Genomic DNA, 20,836 nt, shown 5'->3' on the forward strand with positions numbered 1-20,836 from the left:
ATGTGAAGCACAGCAATTGATAGAGTCACTGACAGACAGCACAGAGAGACACTAACCCCGTTCTGGCTCCAGTAAATAAAATTGTGTTATACTGACCCCTAGTGGTAGAGGAGGTCTGAAAATGTCTTCAACGAGGATAGAAACTCCATTTTGTCTGGAGGCACAGTGGTACAGAAAGGCGTGGTGGAATCCATATACATCCTCTTTATGGTGTTAATTTTGGACAGTCTGTAAGTATGTTTCCTGTTCGATGGTCTTCTGGTTATTTCCAGAAATATTACACACATATTGCTATTTTCTTATGTTTTAATTAGCTCATATTTAGAGTTATTGGAGCAGGTGGTAGTATCCTGTCAGAAGTAACAATGTCATCGCCAAATGGCTGAAACCAGCTCCTATCTGATTACTACTCACTCACCTGGAGGAACAGCTCTCAGCCTGAAGACTCTAATTGGCTCATTTTGTTCTTGTTTGTTCTTGTCATGAAGACGTGACTCTGGTATGTTCTATTAATAGCGGTTGTCACACTTTTCAGAATCAAACTTACATCTCCGTCCTTCATCTGCCTGTCCTGCAGATCTCCTTAATCAACATATTCTGGCTCCATATCTGGTATATTAGAAACTAGAGCTGGGCGATATAAGAGTTTTTCATATCACGATATGTTTTTTTCATTTCAGGCGATAACGATATATATCACGATATAAGCCAAATAACTATATTTGTAAGATTTAAATGTGCCGTTGCTCACAAGTAAAATGTGAAATAATCAGCAGCTTGTTTTAATTAAAATATTTATTTCCCATAATAAGTTCAACAGGGCAGATGTACTTAAGGAACATGAGACTTTTTCAGATTAATAAAGGCAAATATTGCAAACTACACAAAAGGCAGCCGCTAAAGCGTTTAAGTTTCAAAATAGAAAAAACAAAACAGACTACTAAATTGTCAATTCCACTTAGAAACAAAATATTAATTCTAAAAATAAATCTTAGTTTGTTTTACAGAAGAACAGACAAAATTGACTAACTTTTGTCAATATCAAATAAACTGAGAACTAAAAGGAAATTCTCAATCTCTCCTTGTTGTATAGCTTAGCTTTTCAAATAGTTTTAACAGTGACTTTAGTCTGACAAAAGCCGAATGACGAATCAGCGCTTTCAGTCAGAGATTGAGCATGCACCGCTTTATTGTATTTCCAGACTTGCTTTTGGCACAATTTACAGTGCACGCTACTCTGTTTTTTGTCAGACTTGAAATAGCCGAAATACCTTCACACTACGGAACTTCTGTGGAACCATCATCGGTTTTGTCTTCGGTAACCTTCGCTCACGCTCTTGGTTGATTTTTCTCTAGTCGGTACACTCACTTCCTTCATTACCTGGGCGACGCGGCTGGCTGCTTCCCAAACAAATACACAAGTGCAGCTTGGCACTTGTGCTGTACGTAACAAGTCACGTGATGTGACGCTGCGGCTGTGATTGGTTCGGCTCTGCTACTTCATTTGGATTGGCTGTTCTTCTTTTTTTTTAAGAGGACAAGGGAGATGAGGCCTATCGCAATAGTTTAATTTTTCTATCGAGAAAAAGTTATTTCGCAATACATATCGTTATCGTTTTATCGCCCAGCTCTATTAGAAACATAATACTTACTGTACAAATACAGTAATCAGTTATCCAATAATTACCAACAGCCTCGCATGTGCATGTGATGGTTCACACCCAGCCTTGTGTCATCTTCAAACATGAAAGAATTGAATCAATATGAAAATAGCATCACTGTATAAAGTGTATATTGTACTACGGAGGAGGCAGCATTTAGCCTCAGCCTCCATAAAACCACAGCTGTTCTGGAGAACTTTGTCCACCTCTGATTGTCTTTAAGTTGTGTTGGAGCCACAGGGAGTAAATCTTCTTTATGGAGAACCAGTGAGGCTGTTTGGACTTTCCTATGAAACATCAGTGCAGGAGTCTCTCAGTACATCTGCTTACAGTGAGGGACAAAGAAGCAGCAGAAACAGACACAAGACCATGAGAAAATACACCTGTAAGCACTTCTCATAAATAACCAGAGTAGACGAGAGTAATTATGTTTGATTTTTTTTTTTCCTTGAGGTGATTTTGTTCTTTATATTGTGCCAGATAAAGTCAACATCATTGCATTTCACTGTTATATTTTCTGTGTTCTTTATGTATTTCTAATCACCGTTTGATAACATCTCTGGTGTAAGTGTCATGGGGATCATTTCCTCGGGATGAAGAGTCACATGACCCCTGAAATGCCCCTTTGTGATTAGTCAGATGTTGCCAACACCACCACTTTCATGTGATTGTGCACTGAAACCCTCAGTTAACATATAAAGTAGATAACCAGCTTCATGTGAGTGTTTATGCTGATTACCAATATCAAAGCTGTTACACGATGAGAGTGTTGCAAGAAAATTACACAAAATTCTAAATTATCTGGTTTTCAAACTTGCCGTGTAGGGTATATACACACTGTACATATAAAAAAAGTTATGATGGAAAAACAAAGTTTGAAGACATCACATTTCAAATTAATTCTCTCTAAAATTTGCATATGGGTGCAACATATATCTTCTCCATGTAAAATCCATGTTAGTAAAGTTTTTCATTAGGTGATGCAAAAATCCAAGATAACTCAATAAAATTGGTTCATTAGTCAACTGGTGGATATTAAGAGGTTATCTGGCTCTGGTATAATACCCAGTAAAAACCAGCAGATGGCAGACTTGAAACATGAGTCATGGCCATTTCAAGCTTCTGAGTGGTTTATTAGGAGAGGCTCTGTGCTGTTTCATGAGGTATGATGCAAAAGAAAATCCAGTCTTAGTCAAATGTTCACAAGTTTCTAGTTTCAGACACCAAAACCTTTCAGTTCCTATTGTTGTCTTAAAGTTCTGTTTGTGACACTGAATTTTTCCCAGAGCAATAACAGTGAAATGTGACAGTGTAAATAACAGTGTAAAAATGTGGTGCTTTAGACCAATGAATTAAAAAGACCAAGTGTCAAAGAATAATATTCTTCAGATGCTAGTAGTATACTAGTCCAAGTGTTTCAGTCTAAAGTGTAGAAGCTTTCCTATACATCTTACGGAGACTGAACAATGTTTTTGCTGTTTTTAGTCTGTAGGTGCAATCGAAAGTTCAGTTTTCTGCCCTGAAGAGAAATTTGTATCATTTAGTCACAACCAAACAAATCAAAATTTCCATCTGTCACATCAGTGAAACTAACATCACCACACAGCAAAAAAGGTGAGACCAAAGGTTTTATTAATAATGCAAAGAAACCAGATCACAGCTGTGGAAACATGAATCAATAAGCATGCATGAAATACAACTAGTATTAAAGCCACTGCTGTTATAAAACATACTAACATATTTATATGACAAATGCTGGCAGAAAAAAAACAAGAAAACAAGAAAATAAAACACTTGAAATGCCAGTTAAAATTTTATGTGATTTTGTTTTAGTTCTTTGAGTCTATTTAAACAAGGCAAAGGTATACAATATATAAAAATAATTTTTAACAAATGTTTGTGCTTTGGTCTGAGTGCACATCTCCAACGGTGAGCTCCAATTATAGGGGATTGCATTCCTCAGCCTCCCCAGGAAAGACTGATACAGGAGGAACATTGTCGTTTTCATCCTGGCCGTGGAACACCGGACCAGCTCATTATCCTCTCAAGGACATTTTAAGGTGCACAGGAGTTTGCCCAACCAGTCTACATGTGTTTTGTAGAGTATTTGAGCATGTGCCTTGAAGTATTCTGTGGAAGGTGCTTAAAGCGTATGGGGTTTTGGTCCTTGTACAACTGTTGCAAGAAGTTGGTCGTCTGTGATGGCAAGCCACACATGGTAAGCTCCACACCTCAGCACCAGTTGATTCACTTTAGTTTACTTTGCAGTCACTGCTTTAAATATATTCTACTTATTGTTCAATATTGTTTCTTTATTAAATTTATTTATTTTTCCATCACACCTTCCAATGTTTACATGGCAGGCACACATATTAACACTGAAAGGTCAAAGTTCTGTTTTATGTTATATTAATACATCTTTCTTTCTTTGAGTTACCTGGGGTTTGGTTTCTCCTCCTGTCTGGCAAAAGGTGTGGCAAAGGGCTGGGAGAGCTGAAGTACCACTGACAGCCTAACTTGATGAAACCACATGCTTCATTACCTAGGGGGTGTTTCAAGTTTGCTTAATTGTTTTGTATCAGTTGGCTATATGGCAGCCATTTTGTTTTCCCCCGTGTGTGTCATTTGGTTTAGCTAAACCAGTAATTAAGTTCCCCCTGTGTCATTTCAGGAGGTCAGTTTGTTTTATCTTTGCTTGAGGTTTTGTTAATTGTTATCTTGAGTTTAGTCTATTGAGTTGACCTCTTTTATTGTTCTGCCTGTTTAAGTTTTGGCTTTGTTAAATATCTTTTCATACTTTTGGGTCAATAAAAACCTTTTTTTTATTCAAACACCTGTATCCTTTATGCTTTACTGCTTGGTCCCTGACATCCGCATTGCTGGCAATAATTCAGACTCATTCCCAGTGGGTATTGGACTCTGCCAGGGCTGGCCCTTGGCCCCCAGCTGATTACTCCACCTCTTCTGTGCCCTCAGAAGAGCAGGAGTAAGAGGTGGAGAACTCTATAGGGACTATGAGTTTCAGCAGATTTAGTGATTCCTTGGTATTGTCTGAGAACAGCAAGAGGACTTGGCTGGAGAGAAGCACATCTAGCGTATCTATTTCTTCATTTCCTCCATGATCCAGAGCCAGATTATCATCCAAAAATAAATTGTTCAATCGATGTGAATAACTTAAATACTTGTTCTTATAAAATATTATCTTTTGTGCACAAGCATTTGTAAACCAGCCAACTGAAAAACTTGCAAAACATATATGTAAATATTAGCTATTAATGTGATGAACATAATTAAAGTTGCATTTACTAAACATCAGCCCTCATAGCATTCTAATGTTAGCATTTAACTAAAACCAAAGCCTCTGCACCATGTCTCTCATAGAAATGAGATTTGTTGAGTGATTTATCAGGAGGGCTCAGTGTTGGTTCATGAGATATGATTGAGATGGAAGTTTGCATCACATATTCATCAGGTTTTGGTTCAAGACACTAAAAACCTTTAACCCCATGTTCTTATGTTGAAGTTCTCATTGTGATTCTATGAATGTTTCCCAGAAGGAAAACTATGATGCTCTGTACGAATACATTAAAAAGCAAGGTCAGCTGACAAAGAGTAATAATCTAATGAAAGTACCAACTTAATTTTTCTCTGACTCAGAGTTTTTGATAATGCAAAGCTGAAAAATATCTGTCATTATTTTCTGATGTCCAAGCTAATATGTTGAAATATTCTTTTGTCTGACCAGCAGACAACCCCCCAAAATTAAATTTCAACCATTTGAAAATAAAAAAAAAGGGAATACAATCATGTTTGAACTACTGGAGATATTGAACAATTTAAGAAAAAAAAAAAAAAGCATACGTCTTACCCACTGGTCTCTAAAAGTGTGCTTTCAGTCTCAAACAGATACTTCCTATATTGAAGATTTTCTCAGACGTCTATGGCTAGTTAATGTTAATGATGTTACTGCTGTTGTTAGTCTGCAGTTTCGGTTTAGTGTTTGTTTCCTGCACCAAAGACAGACATGTATCAGTTAGCCACTATCAAACAAGTCTCACACCTCGGTGAAACCCTCAGAACCACAGGACAAAAAAATTTAATTTGCAGCATTATTAAACAAACGTTTAATGCTGCAAAGATACTGGATCACAGCTGTGGGAATACAAGTAAAATATTAATGGAATTAAAGTTACTCTTTCCTTAAAATATACTAAATCTTTTACTTAGAATCATATTAGCATCTTCAAATGATGCCAACACTTAAATATGCTTTGAATCAACCATGATATTCACAGTACTCAAACCTGGAACTTGGCAATCTTTAACAGTTAGTTTAGCTATAGAATTAAATGACATTAAAAAGTCAAACACCAAAAAAAGGTTATTAAAATGAGTTCTTAACCTCCTGAGACCCAACCTATCCATTATGTCATCTGTAGCAGACAAAAAAAATAAACTGTAAGATCTTTTTTTTAATTCTTGGTTCTCAGGAGGTTCACAGAGCCAGTGATGAAAAGCTCGGATAGGCTTGAAATTTTGTGATCACCATCTTAGAAATGTGGACAAAAAAGTGCGACAACCAACCAGTTTTCAGCCACCAGGAAGAGTAAATGTTTGCTCTGATGGCAATGTCAGTTCTAGATCCTGTAGCCATTTAACAGCACATTGACTGCAGGAAGCTACTGCAAATCAAATTGTTTATTGTGTGTCATATGTTTTCTTTTTTTTCTTTGCATTAATTTGTTTAGTAAGTTTAATTTGAATTTACACAATGATCTTGAGTAAGTATGTCGTTAGCTTTGTGGATAATACAAACTGGAAATAGCTAGGTTAGCACTGTTCACTGTGTTTAAAAAGGAGTAGTTTAACTTGGCAGGAAGAAAAACAGCTTGCTTGGATTTTTTCAGAGTTGAAGCTAATTGTTCGTAAGTGGCATCTTGTTTTCTCACAGCTGAATACACTGCAGCTCGATCAGTATCTGGTGAATCAAACACGTAAATCACTTTAACAGCAGCAACTGTAAAAGCTCTGCACACTTAAGGGTTAATTTTTTTTTCCACTGCTTACCACCTCGGTTGTGAACAAACAGTTGACCAGAAAGAACCCGTGGGTGTTTGTGCAAAAAAGACGGACGACCACAGAGCTTTTATCCTGTGTTAATGCAAACTGATGCACTTCACCACAAAGTAGAAAGCAAACATGTTCTCACAGCATGAACAGTATTATTAGCCAAAATGGAACAAACTGTAGTGAACAACAGGAAGTTGCTGCTTTGGTTTTACATTCAAGACTCAAGACAAAATTCAGCATTAACAAAACCCATTTGATATGTTCAGTCTGCTTTTTTATCCACCTCGTATTAACTAGAAATTCATCTTGCTAATAAAAGGGAACACCAAAACAAAACAGGCCTAAACTGAACTGCTTTGAAACTTGTTTCTCAGTTATGACACAAGTTTGACGACTCTTGACATCTGGCTATTGTAAGGTGGACCTGTGGTTGAGTCCATGCCATTAGCTAAGGAAAAATGTTGCCCAAATAAAACTTCAGATGTGCATTATTTCAACTAAACAACAGACCCTTTAGTCCAGACGTTGCAATGATGAATATTTTTACTAATCCTCACAAAGCAATTAACATCCAGAGTATTTCCATTTTGTTTGAGTTGTTAGATCAGCCATTGTAGAAAAAATATATGAAATTAAACTCTGAGTGATTTTCTTTTCTACAAGTATAAATTCTCAGCTTCTTTTTGTAAGGTCTATGCCATAATACTGGAGAGGACAGGAACTCCATTACTCAGACTTTGGATTCAGGTGGATAAATGCAGTTTTTATCTTGGAGAATGCATTCAGTTGCATTACTCTGGGTGTGTTTTGCAAGGTGTTAAAATATTTAGATGGATGGGTGGATATTTGGTGAATTTCTGCAGGAAATCCAGTCCTTATGCTACTGTAGTGAGGTTAGTGAGAACTGTCCACAACAAGTCAGACTCCTTCCTGATGCTTGTTTGACTCCATCAGAGCTGCACTTTGATCTTCAATTTTGTTCATGTTTTTTATGGACAGAATTTCTATAGCCAAGAAAGACAGGGTGTTGGAATCATTATTAGGTTCAGTGGTTTTAGGATCTCATGTCTACTTTTTGCAGACATTGTGGTTTACAGAATAAAGACCTTCACGTCGCACCCAAGTATTAAACAGCTAAATAAGAATTCAGACCTTCAGAAGTTTGATACTATCATTCCTAACTAGGATAAAGCAGAGTGCACACTCTGGGTTGAGATAGTTCCTGACTCGAATGAAGGGTTTCATGTGAAGCCTTTTGTTAAGCATTTTGTGACCAAGATCGCAAAATACTTGAACTCCTTGTTCAAGTATTCTGCGATCTTGAGGTGCACCAGTCCTGCATAAGGACTGGTGCACCTCTATAACACAGATGTAGTGCTATGTTATATTAAATGGAGAGATGAAAAAAAATGCTTTGGGTTTATCGGCGAATCTACATTCTTACTATGGCCATGAGCTGTAGGAAGATACCAAAAAGATGATTGAGAGTCGAAATGGCAAAAATATGCTTCCTTTGTGTCTGGGCTCTCTTAAGAGTCTCAGCTTGGTCTATTAGAATGGGCTAAAAGGGACTAGATTCAAGGTGATTGAAGCATTTGAGGATCCTTCAGTTCACATCCTAGGTGAGGTACTTTAGGGACAGTCAAATAAGAAGCCTAGGGCAAATGCAGGAAGTGTTCAGTTGGGAATTTTTCTGTCCTTCCAGAATAACGGAAGTTATAAACTGAAACATTAAAACATCTGTATCACAAAATGTTTTAATGTTTGTCTGTGTCTGAAAGTCCTGCAGGATCTTAGCTTGATCATTTCCAATCACCCTAGAGGGTGTGTCTCATTTTCACCTCTGGACTGTACTCAGCACAGATGTTCTTGTATGCTATGCTAGCCAATTGGTTATGGCATTCCCTGTATATGTGTTTGTTACATGTTCATAAGTTTGTAGTTTCAGACACCAAACAATTTTAAGCTAACGAGAAGAACTGACTGGTTAGTAGGTGGTGACCAAACAGTTTTCAGAAAAGACCTCCGGGCAAGATCCAAAGGATTTGTTTGCCCAAATTAATATTTTCAAAGTTGGTGTGATAAAGTCTAAATGTGATGCTGTGAAGGTTTCCCAGAAGGAATAGCAATAACTAAAATGATGCTTGGCATTAATGAATAAAAAGTTCAGCAGGAAAAGAAGACGGATGAAAAAAAAAGAAGAGAAACCCCAAATTTTACATTTTATAATCATTAGAAATGAGAAAAAAGGCAAAATTGTTGAAACTACTGGACATTTCTCAAATAAACTAAACCCTTCATTAAAATGAAAATATACACCATGTCACCTGCTGCTGGTTGGTTTCTGAGTGTCCAAGGACATAAAGTGTTTCAGTCTAAAACAGACACATCCTGCACTGAAGTTCTGCTGTGCAGTTCACTGTATTGAATGATGTCTTTGCTGTTTCCTGTATTGTGTTTGTTTCCTGCATGATGTGCATCAGTTAGCCACAACCAAACAAGTTAAATGTTCCATGTGACATCTCGGTAAAACCCACAGAACCACATGACAAAAAGAGTGACAAGAAAAGGTTTTTTTTAATAATGCAAAGATATAAAATAGTATTAAAGATATTGGTGTCATAAAATATACTAACATTTTTATGACCAATTAAATTGCAATTAAAAAATCCAATCTTTTTATCTTTTTAAGTAGTTTGAGTCTAATTTGGTTAAAAAAGATATAAATCATATAAAAATTGTTTCAACGTGTGGATGTCCTCTGGTCTGAGGTGCTGGGGGGACCAGTTAGAGACCGTCAGCTGGATGTCAGTGGTTGGACTGGTGGACTACTTCAGTGAAGAGTAGACGACGTCTGGCTCTAGTTTAAAGTCTGAACACAAACACACACCACCACACATGGTTCATATGTTGCATGTCTTTGTCCTGTCTTCCTCACCTCACCCCCAACTGATTATGGCAGATGCCCACCCCTCCCTGAGCCTGGTTGGAACCTTATAATGGAAAGTGCCTTCAGACTACCGTTGGTGATGATGGTGTTCTTATAACTAGGACTGCACCAAATGGTTTATATTATTTTTTTGCAGTAGTGCTCTATCCAGTAATATATCCATATTCAATGGCCCAGTGTTCTGGATTGTTGGTTTAGCTTGCCTGTCTGACATCCCTGCTCACTGACAGTGATTATTAGTGCAGAAACAAAACTTCGGAGCAGATATGTGGTCCTATTTGATTATCTGAGACCACCAAATGATGATATAATGTTAGGGTTAGCTAGATTAGAATGGAAACTTGAGGACATGCATAAAAAAACAGCTAGTTTTTGCTCTGTTCAGACTGAAAGACAATCAGCTGTACCTCTGGTCTTCTTTGGTCTGATGGCTATTTGTCCATAAGTGACATCTTCAGTTCTCACTGCTGAGTACACCACAGCTGGATCAAAGTCTGAAGAATAAAACATATAAATTAGTTTAACAGCAACAACTACAATAGAACTGTTGACTCCTTCCACCTTTGCTGCAAAACAACAGTTGATCAGAAAGAACCGCTGTGTGGAAAAGGTGAACAACTACAAAGCTGCTATCTACTGTTAATGCAAACTGTTGCACTTCACCACATATTACAAAGGAAATGTTCCTGCACCATGAACACTATTTTAGCCAAACTGCATTGCACAGCAGTGAGAAGCATTGACACATTAAATAGAGCAAACAACAGGAAGTTGCTTCTTTGATTTTACATGCAGGACTAGAGAAGACAAAATGAATCATTATATAAAGATACATTTAAATTCATCCTGCTAATCAATGTGTACCAAAACCATAGAGCAGATATATCTGGGGCGAATCTCAGCTTATTTGGAACTTATTCTGGTATACCCCAAAAGTTACCATACACCTAACATCTGGCTATTGAAAGATGGATCTGTTGGTCAGGCTAGACGATGAATTAAGACTAAAAGAAAACCAAAGGAAAACTACAGACGTGCAATATTTAAACTAAAAAATGGCGGAGATATTTTCCTTTTTCCAAAACAGATTCTTGAGCTCAGAGGTTGAATTCGTAAAAATGTTTCCTTATCAAAATGGATACAAGATTAACAAATGTAATATTTCCTGTGTCTTTGAAACAACATATATCAGCTCTTTTAGGAAATAAAAAGATAAACAAATGAAAATTAAACTTTTTTGACTGATATTGTCTTAGATGGATAAATTGGCTTCACCTTCTAATGTCTATGCCAGAGTAGGGGAGACCGGGGATAGTTGTAACGTGGGTCAGTTGTAACACTTCCAATTTCTCCAATCAGGGCAAAGTTTCAAATGATGTGATTCATCCTGTGCATGCCCAATTCAGTTCTGCTATCACATGTGAAAAATCAGCACATTTTGTCAAACACAGACAATTTAACACTAAAAAAAGTCATTTGTATGCCAAAAAGTAAGTTTTTCTACTTTATTTCAATTTCTAATAGCATTATCTGCTTTGCAGTTAAACTCATCAAACTTAAATTATGTTATTTGTATGTCTATGGGGATATATTCTGTGTAGGTCTTTAGTGCTAATGTTTTAGCAATTGGCTGTAATCTTAGCTAGTTCATGGCTATAGGAGTCTGGGTCAGTTGTAACAGCAACAGTCTGGGTTAGTTGTAACAATAATGCAGATGTTACAACTTACCACACTATTACTTTAACTTATATTAAACAAGTTGGGGCAACGACATCAGCAGAGAGAGGTTCACTGGTCGCCTTTATATATGCGGTTAATGCCATTGGAAACACAACCACTGTTTGTGTTCCCACACATACATTATGCAGAGCACTGTGTCAGAGATGGACCAGTAGGAAGTATTGGTAGTGGAAATAAATCAGGATGGGTGCAAGAAACAGATTTCCTCATCTTTCTGAAGCACTTTGAAAACCACACCAAGGTAAGCCATGATAGAAAGTAATGGAATTGTGATGCTGGTGCACAACTACATTTTTTCAGCTTCATTGTTATGTTCAAAAGTTGGTGCAAGAGTTGTAGGTTATAATGCCCACTGAGCCAATGAGGCCAAACTCAAGGAAGACCAACCAAAATTAATGAAATATTCAGTTGCAGAAAATTCCATAATTTGTCTTTTTTGGGGGGTTGGAATATGTTCAAAAGCTAGATTTCTGCATTCTGTCACACACACACACAGCTACATAAATGGCTCTAAGTGCATTCATGTGTTGAATAAAAAAGATTACATGTTAATGTTTTGTCAGTACCCTTATTTCATTGTGTTACATTTCACCCCAGGATATGTTACAACTAACCCAGACTATGGGGTTAATTGTAACATTTCACTCTTTGTGTTTGAGACCATACCATGCAATGGGTAATTGTGCTGCAGAGAAAATAGCTGCACTATTTAATAGCAGAGACATGTAAATACTTTGCATTACATTTTGAATCCACTACCTTAAAAGAGCTCCAATTTACAGACAGAAATGTCAAAAATGTTACAACTATCCCCGGTCTCCCCTACTGGGAAGAAGAGAGAGTCCTTTAGTGTAAGCTTGGATTCCGAAGCAACAATGCAGTTTCTCTCTTTGTCTTGTTGTAGGTGCGCATCCCATTTTAATCTCGGGACTTCCAGGCAATACTCAGCTCATATGTTTCTGTAGACTTTGTCTACCACTTGATTATGGCGTTCCATGTATGCTCTGCCTGCTATCATCTTGCACCCTGCTGTTATGTTCTGAATTGTATCAGGGACATATTTACCCAGCTTCCACATGGGGTCTTGCCTGGTGTGGCTGACCCCGACCAACAACAGCAACAGAGCTTATTTCTGTTCTGCCATGATTAGTACCTCTGTGCCGTCTTTCAGTCCAGCTTTGTCCAGCCACTGGTAGGACTTCTGGATGTCAGCCACCTACTCTATCTGCTGGTGGTACATACCTTGCAGGGGCCTGTCCTTCCATGATGGCTCCTCCTCTTTCTTGGGTTTCTGCTGTCTGAGGTATTGACTGAGCAGACGGTTGGTCGTGGCCATCTTCCTGATGTACTTGGTAATGTTTGTCGTCTCATCCTGAACAGGGGTTCTGACACTCAATAGTCCTTCCTTTTCTCACTCTTTCCTTTCACTTAGGGTACAGTCTCAGGATGCTGGATTTGGTGTGAAACCATCGATACATGGTCAGGAGCTTTCTTTTCTTGATGTTAGTGATTTCTATCTCCTCCTTTACAAGCTTATTATCCCAGCGGGTTACCTGATCACCGGCAGGGTGTAGCTACAGGGAGTGCAGAATTATTAGGCAAATGAGTATTTTGTCCACATCATCCTCTTCATGCATGTTGTCTTACTCCAAGCTGTACAGGCTCGAAAGCCTACTACCAATTAAGCATATTAGGTGATGTGCATCTCTGTAATGAGAAGGGGTGTGGTCTAATGACATCAACACCCTATATCAGGTGTGCATAATTATTAGGCAACTTCCTTTCCTTTGGCAAAATGGGTCAAAAGAAGGACTTGACAGGCTCAGAAAAGTCAAAAATAGTGAGATATCTTGCAGAGGGATGCAGCAGTCTTAAAATTGCAAAGCTTCTGAAGCGTGATCATCGAACAATCAAGCGTTTCATTCAAAATAGTCAACAGGGTCGCAAGAAGCGTGTGGAAAAACCAAGGCGCAAAATAACTGCCCATGAACTGAGAAAAGTCAAGCGTGCAGCTGCCAAGATGCCACTTGCCACCAGTTTGGCCATATTTCAGAGCTGCAACATCACTGGAGTGCCCAAAAGCACAAGGTGTGCAATACTCAGAGACATGGCCAAGGTAAGAAAGGCTGAAAGACGACCACCACTGAACAAGACACACAAGCTGAAACGTCAAGACTGGGCCAAGAAATATCTCACGACTGATTTTTCTAAGGTTTTATGGACTGATGAAATGAGAGTGAGTCTTGATGGGCCAGATGGATGGGCCCGTGGCTGGATTGGTAAAGGGCAGAGAGCTCCAGTCCGACTCAGACGCCAGCAAGGTGGAGGTGGAGTACTGTTTTGGGCTGGTATCATCAAAGATGAGCTTGTGGGGCCTTTTTGGGTTGAGGATGGAGTCAAGCTCAACTCCCAGTCCTACTGCCAGTTTCTGGAAGACACCTTCTTCAAGCAGTGGTACAGGAAGAAGTCTGCATCCTTCAAGAAAAACATGATTTTCATGCAGGACAATGCTCCATCACACGCGTCCAAGTACTCCACAGCGTGGCTGGCAAGAAAGGGTATAAAAGAAGAAAAACTAATGACATGGCCTCCTTGTTCACCTGATCTGAACCCCATTGAGAACCTGTGGTCCATCATCAAATGTGAGATTTACAAGGAGGGAAAACAGTACACCTCTCTGAACAGTGTCTGGGAGGCTGTGGTTGCTGCTGCACGCAATGTTGATGGTGAACAGATCAAAACACTGACAGAATCCATGGATGGCAGGCTTTTGAGTGTCCTTGCAAAGAAAGGTGGCTATATTGGTCGCTGATTTGTTTTTGTTTTGTTTTTGAATGTCAGAAATGTATATTTGTGAATGTGGAGATGTTTTATTGGTTTCACTGGTAAAAATAAATAATTGAAATGGGTATATATTTGTTTTTTGTTAAGTTGCCTAATAATTATGCACAGTAATAGTCACCTGCACACACAGATATCCCCCTAAAATAGCTAAAACTAAACACAAACTAAAAACTACTTCCAAAAACATTCAGCTTTGATATTTGATATTACTTTGAGTTTTTTGGGTTCATTGAGAACATAGTTGTTGTTCAATAATAAAATTATTCCTCAAAAATACAACTTGCCTAATAATTCTGCACTCCCTGTATTAATAATCTAGATCAGACCTCCTAAAGACTTCACTTATCCTCTCAAGGTAATTGGCGATTGAGGCTTTCCTAGCAGTCTCTTCATGGTTCCCATATCTATCTATCTTGACAAGGTCTCGAAGAAACAATTATTTCACAACTACCACCCATATCACATGACAGATAAAAACACAATGTTACCTCTGAGTTGTTTGATTGCCCTTTGCTGATGATGTGATGATTTGATGTCACTATATGTGATGTCATCTGTGAAATTATAATTTGCATCTTCTTCTTGTTCATCTGAAATAATGAAATTTAACAGCTGTCATTACTCTTATTTGCATGAAGAAATTGTTTTGGAAATCATTTCTGTATTTGTCATTTTCAACAACTTCCAATTACTTGAATGGGAAAAGAATGTTAATCCAACAAAGTAATAATAGTAATTTTTTTAAATCATTCAGCAAACCAACTCTTGTAAGATCGGGAAGTCTGAGTCTCACCTTCAGGTTTCTTGTGAACACACTGTCGCACCAGCAGAACCAGTAACACCAGTAGAACCACAACACAGACTGATCCAACAGATGACAACACAGAGAGAACAGGAGGAGAGAGTGATGGAGGAAGAGTGATGGAGGTGGAACCAGTAGCAGTGGTGGATGTAGGTGGAGGTGTGGTGGTGGGTTTCTCTAAAATAAAGCAAACACAGTCATTAAGTTGTCGTCACATTGTGAATGTTGAAAGCTGCAGAAACACAGACAGGTGAGTGTGTCACCTGTGACAGTGATCCAGCTGGATGGAGACTCTCCATGACCGCTGATGTCACACTTGTAGAGGCCTTCATCAGACCTGGAAACATGCTGGATGGTCATGTGACCTGTAGGCTGCTTCCTGATGAGGGAGCCATCTTTATAGAAAGCAGCTGGGAGGTTGGAGGGAGTGGTCTTTGTTTTACAGAGCAGAGTGACGTCATCTCCCTCCATCACAGGGAGGACAGGACTCTGCAGGATCACTGATCCACCTCAACACAGAGACAAACTACAGCATTTCATCCATTTACACACAGCTTCATCAACACTAACTCCACACACTCAGCTTACCAGTGACTGTCAGGTTAACCATGTTACTGATGGGACCCTCTCTGGACTCACACCAGTAAACTCCACTGTCATGAGGCACCATCAAAGTGATGTTACAGGAAGAACCAGCTTGTTTTCCCCACCCATCTCCACACTGAGTCCTCTGTTGTTTGCTTGTGTTTCTCCTCAGAGTCCATCCAGCAGAGCTGTCGTCCTCCTCACAGCTCAGAGACACAAAGTCTCCTTCAAAGAACTGAGAGCTGCTGGGACTCACAGTCAGACGAGCTGTGAGGGTTACAATGGAAAAAAAAAAAAAAAAAAACCCAAAAAACTGTTGCTTGGTTATACTTTGTCTGACACAAGGAAGTTTTACTTAATTCTGTATCATGAACCCAATTCTCAGGTTTAAACAAAATAAGGTTACTGACCTTGTTTATTTGTGCAGCTCAGCAGTGAGATCAGAACTAAAGAGAAATGACACCCAGGTTGATTTGAGGTGAACATAAAGAACAACTCCACACAAACAGCTGACAAACACACTAACTCGTCTCTCTGATATATCTGCTCATTTTGTTTTTGTTGTCAGCAGCATGTTTCAGTAGGGGCATTCAGAGTCCACCTCCCCTCAAAGGGAAAGGGCTAAACTAAAACGTGGATGTTTTATGACATTTTGTATTACAACATGCTGATTATAACACAATGATGTCTGACCTTTTCCCATATCCCTGAAGCTTTTCGTACTAAAATTGTATATTTTATTATCTTTACTGACATGAGGAGCGGAATTGACTGAAATCTTCGGCTTTTATAATGTGTATAAACTTGAGTTTTGATGATATATTCATGGAGTGTTTGAGTTTGTGAAACTTTATGGCGTCATTGTGACACCATGGGACATTGTACCAACAATATGTACATTTTGTAGTAATGTACATGTCCTTTCATATTACATATTAATCAACATGGTTCATTTAAATATTTTTTCAAGCTCAACTTTGACCTTGGGCGCTAACAATCAAGGTCAAATGTTTGCCAGCCTTCGTAACTCATGTCCCCCAAGGTCTAGTATATAATTGTCAAGTTTGAAGACGATCCTTTAAAAAATGAATGTAAAAAAAATGTAAAAGAAAGAATATGTTCCTAATAAAAAGTTGAGATTTTCACAGTCAGTTTGACCTTGAGAGCCATTTTTACTGAAATTAAATGAAGTTGAGATGTTATAAACATCTACCATCACACAAAGTTTGAAAAAAAAAAACCATATATATATATTAAAAATTGTAGATGTTAAATTTCTAACAAACAGAAAGATAAATTAGATAAATTAACGGAACTGACTACATCCTCTCTTAAGGGACAGGCTACAGTTTGGACATCAAAAATAGTGTGTCAAAAAATAAATAAAATAAAATAAAATAAAATAAAATAAAATAAAATAAAATAAAATAAAATAAAGGAACCTGGTCCTCTACTTCACAAAACATCTCTTACTGAAATTATTGTTTCCCTCCACATCCCATCAATATAAGCAGAATACCGATTGCTTTTAAATGACCTTGTAAAGTCATCATGTGTCCACTGTCCAGCTGTGTTGATATAATGAGTGAATGATTTGATCTTTTCACTGCCTGCTGTGTTTCCTCGACTCCTGAGCAAAGATAAAGAGTCAGTTCAGACCTGCAGTTGGTCCTCGTGGTGTTTTGAACTTGAATTCAGCCTGATTTGTTTTTCATGTCTTCTCCTCCATCATCAGTTATCAGGAGAGCAGACAGTCAAAGTACAAGAATTCAAACAAACACAGAGATTCTACTTACAGAGCAGACACAGCACAGATGTTTCCTTCATCGTCCTTCTCACTCATTTGAGCTTTTTTCATTTCTCTCACTGACACCAAGTAAAGCCCGCCCTCTTCCTCTGAGCATTCTTTCTTTATTAGTGCTTAGAACTACCACTACTAGAAATAGCAGTGCATAAATCTCAACTTCATTAATGAAGTGTCAAAGAGGAGATACTGGTCCGTGTGTGTGGGCTTCCCGTAAACTTCAATGTGGAGGTTTCCATTCTCTTCAATACGCATTGGGGAGAATGGAAAACTCAACAAGTTTACAAGGCCTTGCTTCGGGGGCTAGCTCCACCTGCCAGTAACCGCCGCGTTACTGGGATGCGGGGCCTCCCTGCCACTGCGGAGCCTGGGGCGGTCTGCTTGCCTCCACCCCGGGGGAAAGGGTAACATCTCCTGGGTCTAGGTGCCATTTCCCCCTCCAGGGGCGAGGGTACCTAGACCTGGGGTATAGAGTTTGTTTGGGGAGTGTGATTGTGTGTATAGTGTCCATGTATGTCTATCCCTACGTTGGGTGAGTGCTAAATATTTGTATATGTGTGCATGAGGGTGGGAATGCATGTTTGTGTCTGTGTGTCTGTGTTTATATGTCAGGTCGGGTCTTACACTCCACCTCTCTGGGAACTCCCAGGCCCTCCTAAGGCCTATCTCCCCTCACCACACTCCCTGCCGGTAACTGATGCCCTCAGGGGTTGGTGCGTTGGTGGTTCTTGGTGTCCAGGCTGGGCGCTCAGGTATGTACCAGCTCACTCCCGGTGACTACTTGGCGGGGCCTGGTGCCTGTTGCTCGGTCAGGCCTCTTCCGGGGCAAAGGGGGCCCTCGGGCCTCCGGCCTCTGGGCCTGGGGCTCGGTTCACTCTGGCACAGCTGGCTGCCGGTGGAGCCGGCGGGCATGCCACTGCAGCCCCCTCAGGCTTCTGCTCCGTGGCTACTGGGTGACCCCTCATCTGCGGCTCTCCTCTTCCCAGGAGGGTGGCACGGATGCCCCTCTGGTGGTCCTCTTTGGGCTCTCGCACTCTGGGGCCTCTGGATGTCTGGAGCCTGGATCTCCTCCATGCCTGCTTCATGCCCTGGGGGACAGGGCTATGGCCCTCTACACCCTCTAGCGGACCATTACATGTGGAAACCTTTTGAATACAAGCGCACTGATCCACACAGGTGTGCACACGGGTGTTCACTGTTCATAGACATAAGCTATACCTTTATTGGCTGCTATTTCCAAGCACATTGTGCGCTGTCGGTCCTGCGTGCTGCACAACAACATTCAATATTTAGTATTTACTGCTGTTTACACTTAGCTAGATTAACGTGATGGTGTTGTGTTTAGTATGTTGCTCTGTTTGTTTGTTTTTTTGTTGTTGCTTGTTTTCTCTTCTTTTTCTCTCAACAGATGATCCAGGAGATTTTTTTTTTCTTTTTAAGTGCCCTTTCTCACTGTCCCTCTTCCCTTCTGTTTTTCTTTTCCTTCATCTTTCTTTCTCCCTTTCCTATCCCTCAGTCATGTCTGTCCCATCTGTAACAGCTGAAAATAAAATAAAATAAATAATAACAACAAAAGGTCGGCTAAAGAACCAAATGGGACAGCTGGTAATGTAATCCAGGGCCTCGCTGATCCGCGGAAGCAGATATGAGTCCTTCTTGGTGACTGCATTGAGACGGTGAAAATCCACGCAGAACCTCGGGTTGCCATCTTTCTTTCTCACCAGGACCACGGGCGTCACCAATGGGCTGTTAGACGGCTCAATCACCCCAGCCGCAGCCATCTCACGGATCTTTTCCTCCACGACCTGCCGATTCGAGAGGGGCAGCCAGTGTCGGCGCAGACAGATGGGTTGAGCAGAGCCGGTGTCGATGGTGTGCTGGACCAGCCTCCAGTCTTTGTCACTGGCGGCAAAGATGTCCACGTTCTCATCCAGGAGGCACCTCAACCGCTGGTGCTGGTCAACGTTGAGACCCACGCTGCTGTGCTGCCACAAGTCATCAACAGCCTCGGTTGTCTCGGTCGAGGGAGGTTTGTCGGGCTTAGAGGCTGGGGCTGAGGTGAATAGAGATGATCCAGAGCCACCGTTGATCATCTCTATTCTTGTCTGTCTCTGGTCCAGTTTCTGGTCAGTTTCAGTTGTGTACTGATGTACACAACAATGGACATAAGGAGCTTCTTTCAAAGAAAAAACTCAGGTAGATGTTATTTTATATATTATGCTTTGTATGTTGTTCAGTATATTTCTATGCAAAACAAGAGGAATTCCAATACAAAGCAGTATATTCACAGTTGAAACCAGATGTTTACATACACTTTAGGGAGAAAACATAAAAACTTTTTTTTTTTACTGTTAAACATCAATTCAGAGTAAACTTGTTTTGTTTTAGATCAATAAATGTTGAAATATCTTCTGAATTTGTTAAATGTCAGAATAAAAAGAGGGAGCTGTCTATTTTTATCACTTTCAACAAATGTAGGAGTACATATACACTAAGTTTATTGTTAATTAATAAGAAAACTCCAGACGATTCCATTCTGAGCTGAAGAAGCTTCTGATAGGTTAGTAGAGTCCATGTGAGTAAATTGGTGGCACACCTGTGGATGCATATAAGGCAAAACACAGAGCCTGTTTCTTTGAAATGGGAAAATCAAGAAATGTCAACCGAAACACCAGGAAAAGAATTGTGGAGCTCCATAAGTGTGGCTCAATTTTGAATATAAAATACAAAAGTTAACATATACGTTTTTTATATTTATCAATCTAAAAAAAATAAACATTTAGTCTGATTTGATGTTACAATGTTTGTGTTTTTATCTGAAGAGTGTCTAAATATCTGGTTTCAACTGTATATTTGATGATGTTGGTGTTTGGCTTGATTGTCAGCACAAAGAGGGAGAGAGAGGAACAGAGAGGGAGAGAGAGGAAAAGAGAGGGAGATGGAGAAAGAGGACAAAACAGAGATGGAACATGAGCAGGTGAGACACACATGTTAGTCAAATGGTTGTTTGCCAAAATTCATCAGAACATGTATCTAGTACATAGTGTAACTTTTTAGATACCATTTGTTACTTTTCAAATTCTATATTTATTAAGTTATGCAGGCTTGTTTGCACAACAAGGCTAAATAGTTATATAAACTTTTCTGAATCTAAATAGTGGACTTTGGTAGAATTAAAAATAAGTGTAGTGCAGGTCTATGATGATTTTTAGTGCTACTATCATCTAGTTTTGATTCTGGTTCTGTTTTGGTTAAGTCCTAAGTAGTCCTGATTTTGAACTGTTGTAGTCCTCGTTTTAATTCTGGATCAGTTCTGGGTCTGGTTGAATTGGGGTTTAGTCCCTGTGTCTTGATACAGTTTAAGGTGTCCTGCAAATGTG

The 20,836-nt window shown here is 39.3% G+C and overlaps 1 protein-coding gene across 1 annotated transcript; it reads right to left on the reverse strand.

The window, feature by feature from the left end:
- Positions 1 to 15,349: 15,349 nt before the first annotated feature.
- LOC109196515 (uncharacterized) lies at positions 15,350 to 19,549 on the reverse strand (the record flags this gene model as incomplete). The annotated part of the gene is made up of 3 exons (XM_025905212.1): positions 19,178 to 19,549; positions 15,656 to 15,869; positions 15,350 to 15,576 (listed from the first exon to the last, which is right to left on the reverse strand). Coding segments are annotated over exons 1-3 (813 nt in total), but the record flags the coding sequence as incomplete, so codon positions are not given.
- Positions 19,550 to 20,836: the final 1,287 nt, after the last annotated feature.

This window comes from Oreochromis niloticus, linkage group LG3, assembly GCF_001858045.2.
Source record: "Oreochromis niloticus isolate F11D_XX linkage group LG3, O_niloticus_UMD_NMBU, whole genome shotgun sequence".
NCBI classification, from domain to species: Eukaryota; Metazoa; Chordata; class Actinopteri; order Cichliformes; family Cichlidae; genus Oreochromis; species Oreochromis niloticus.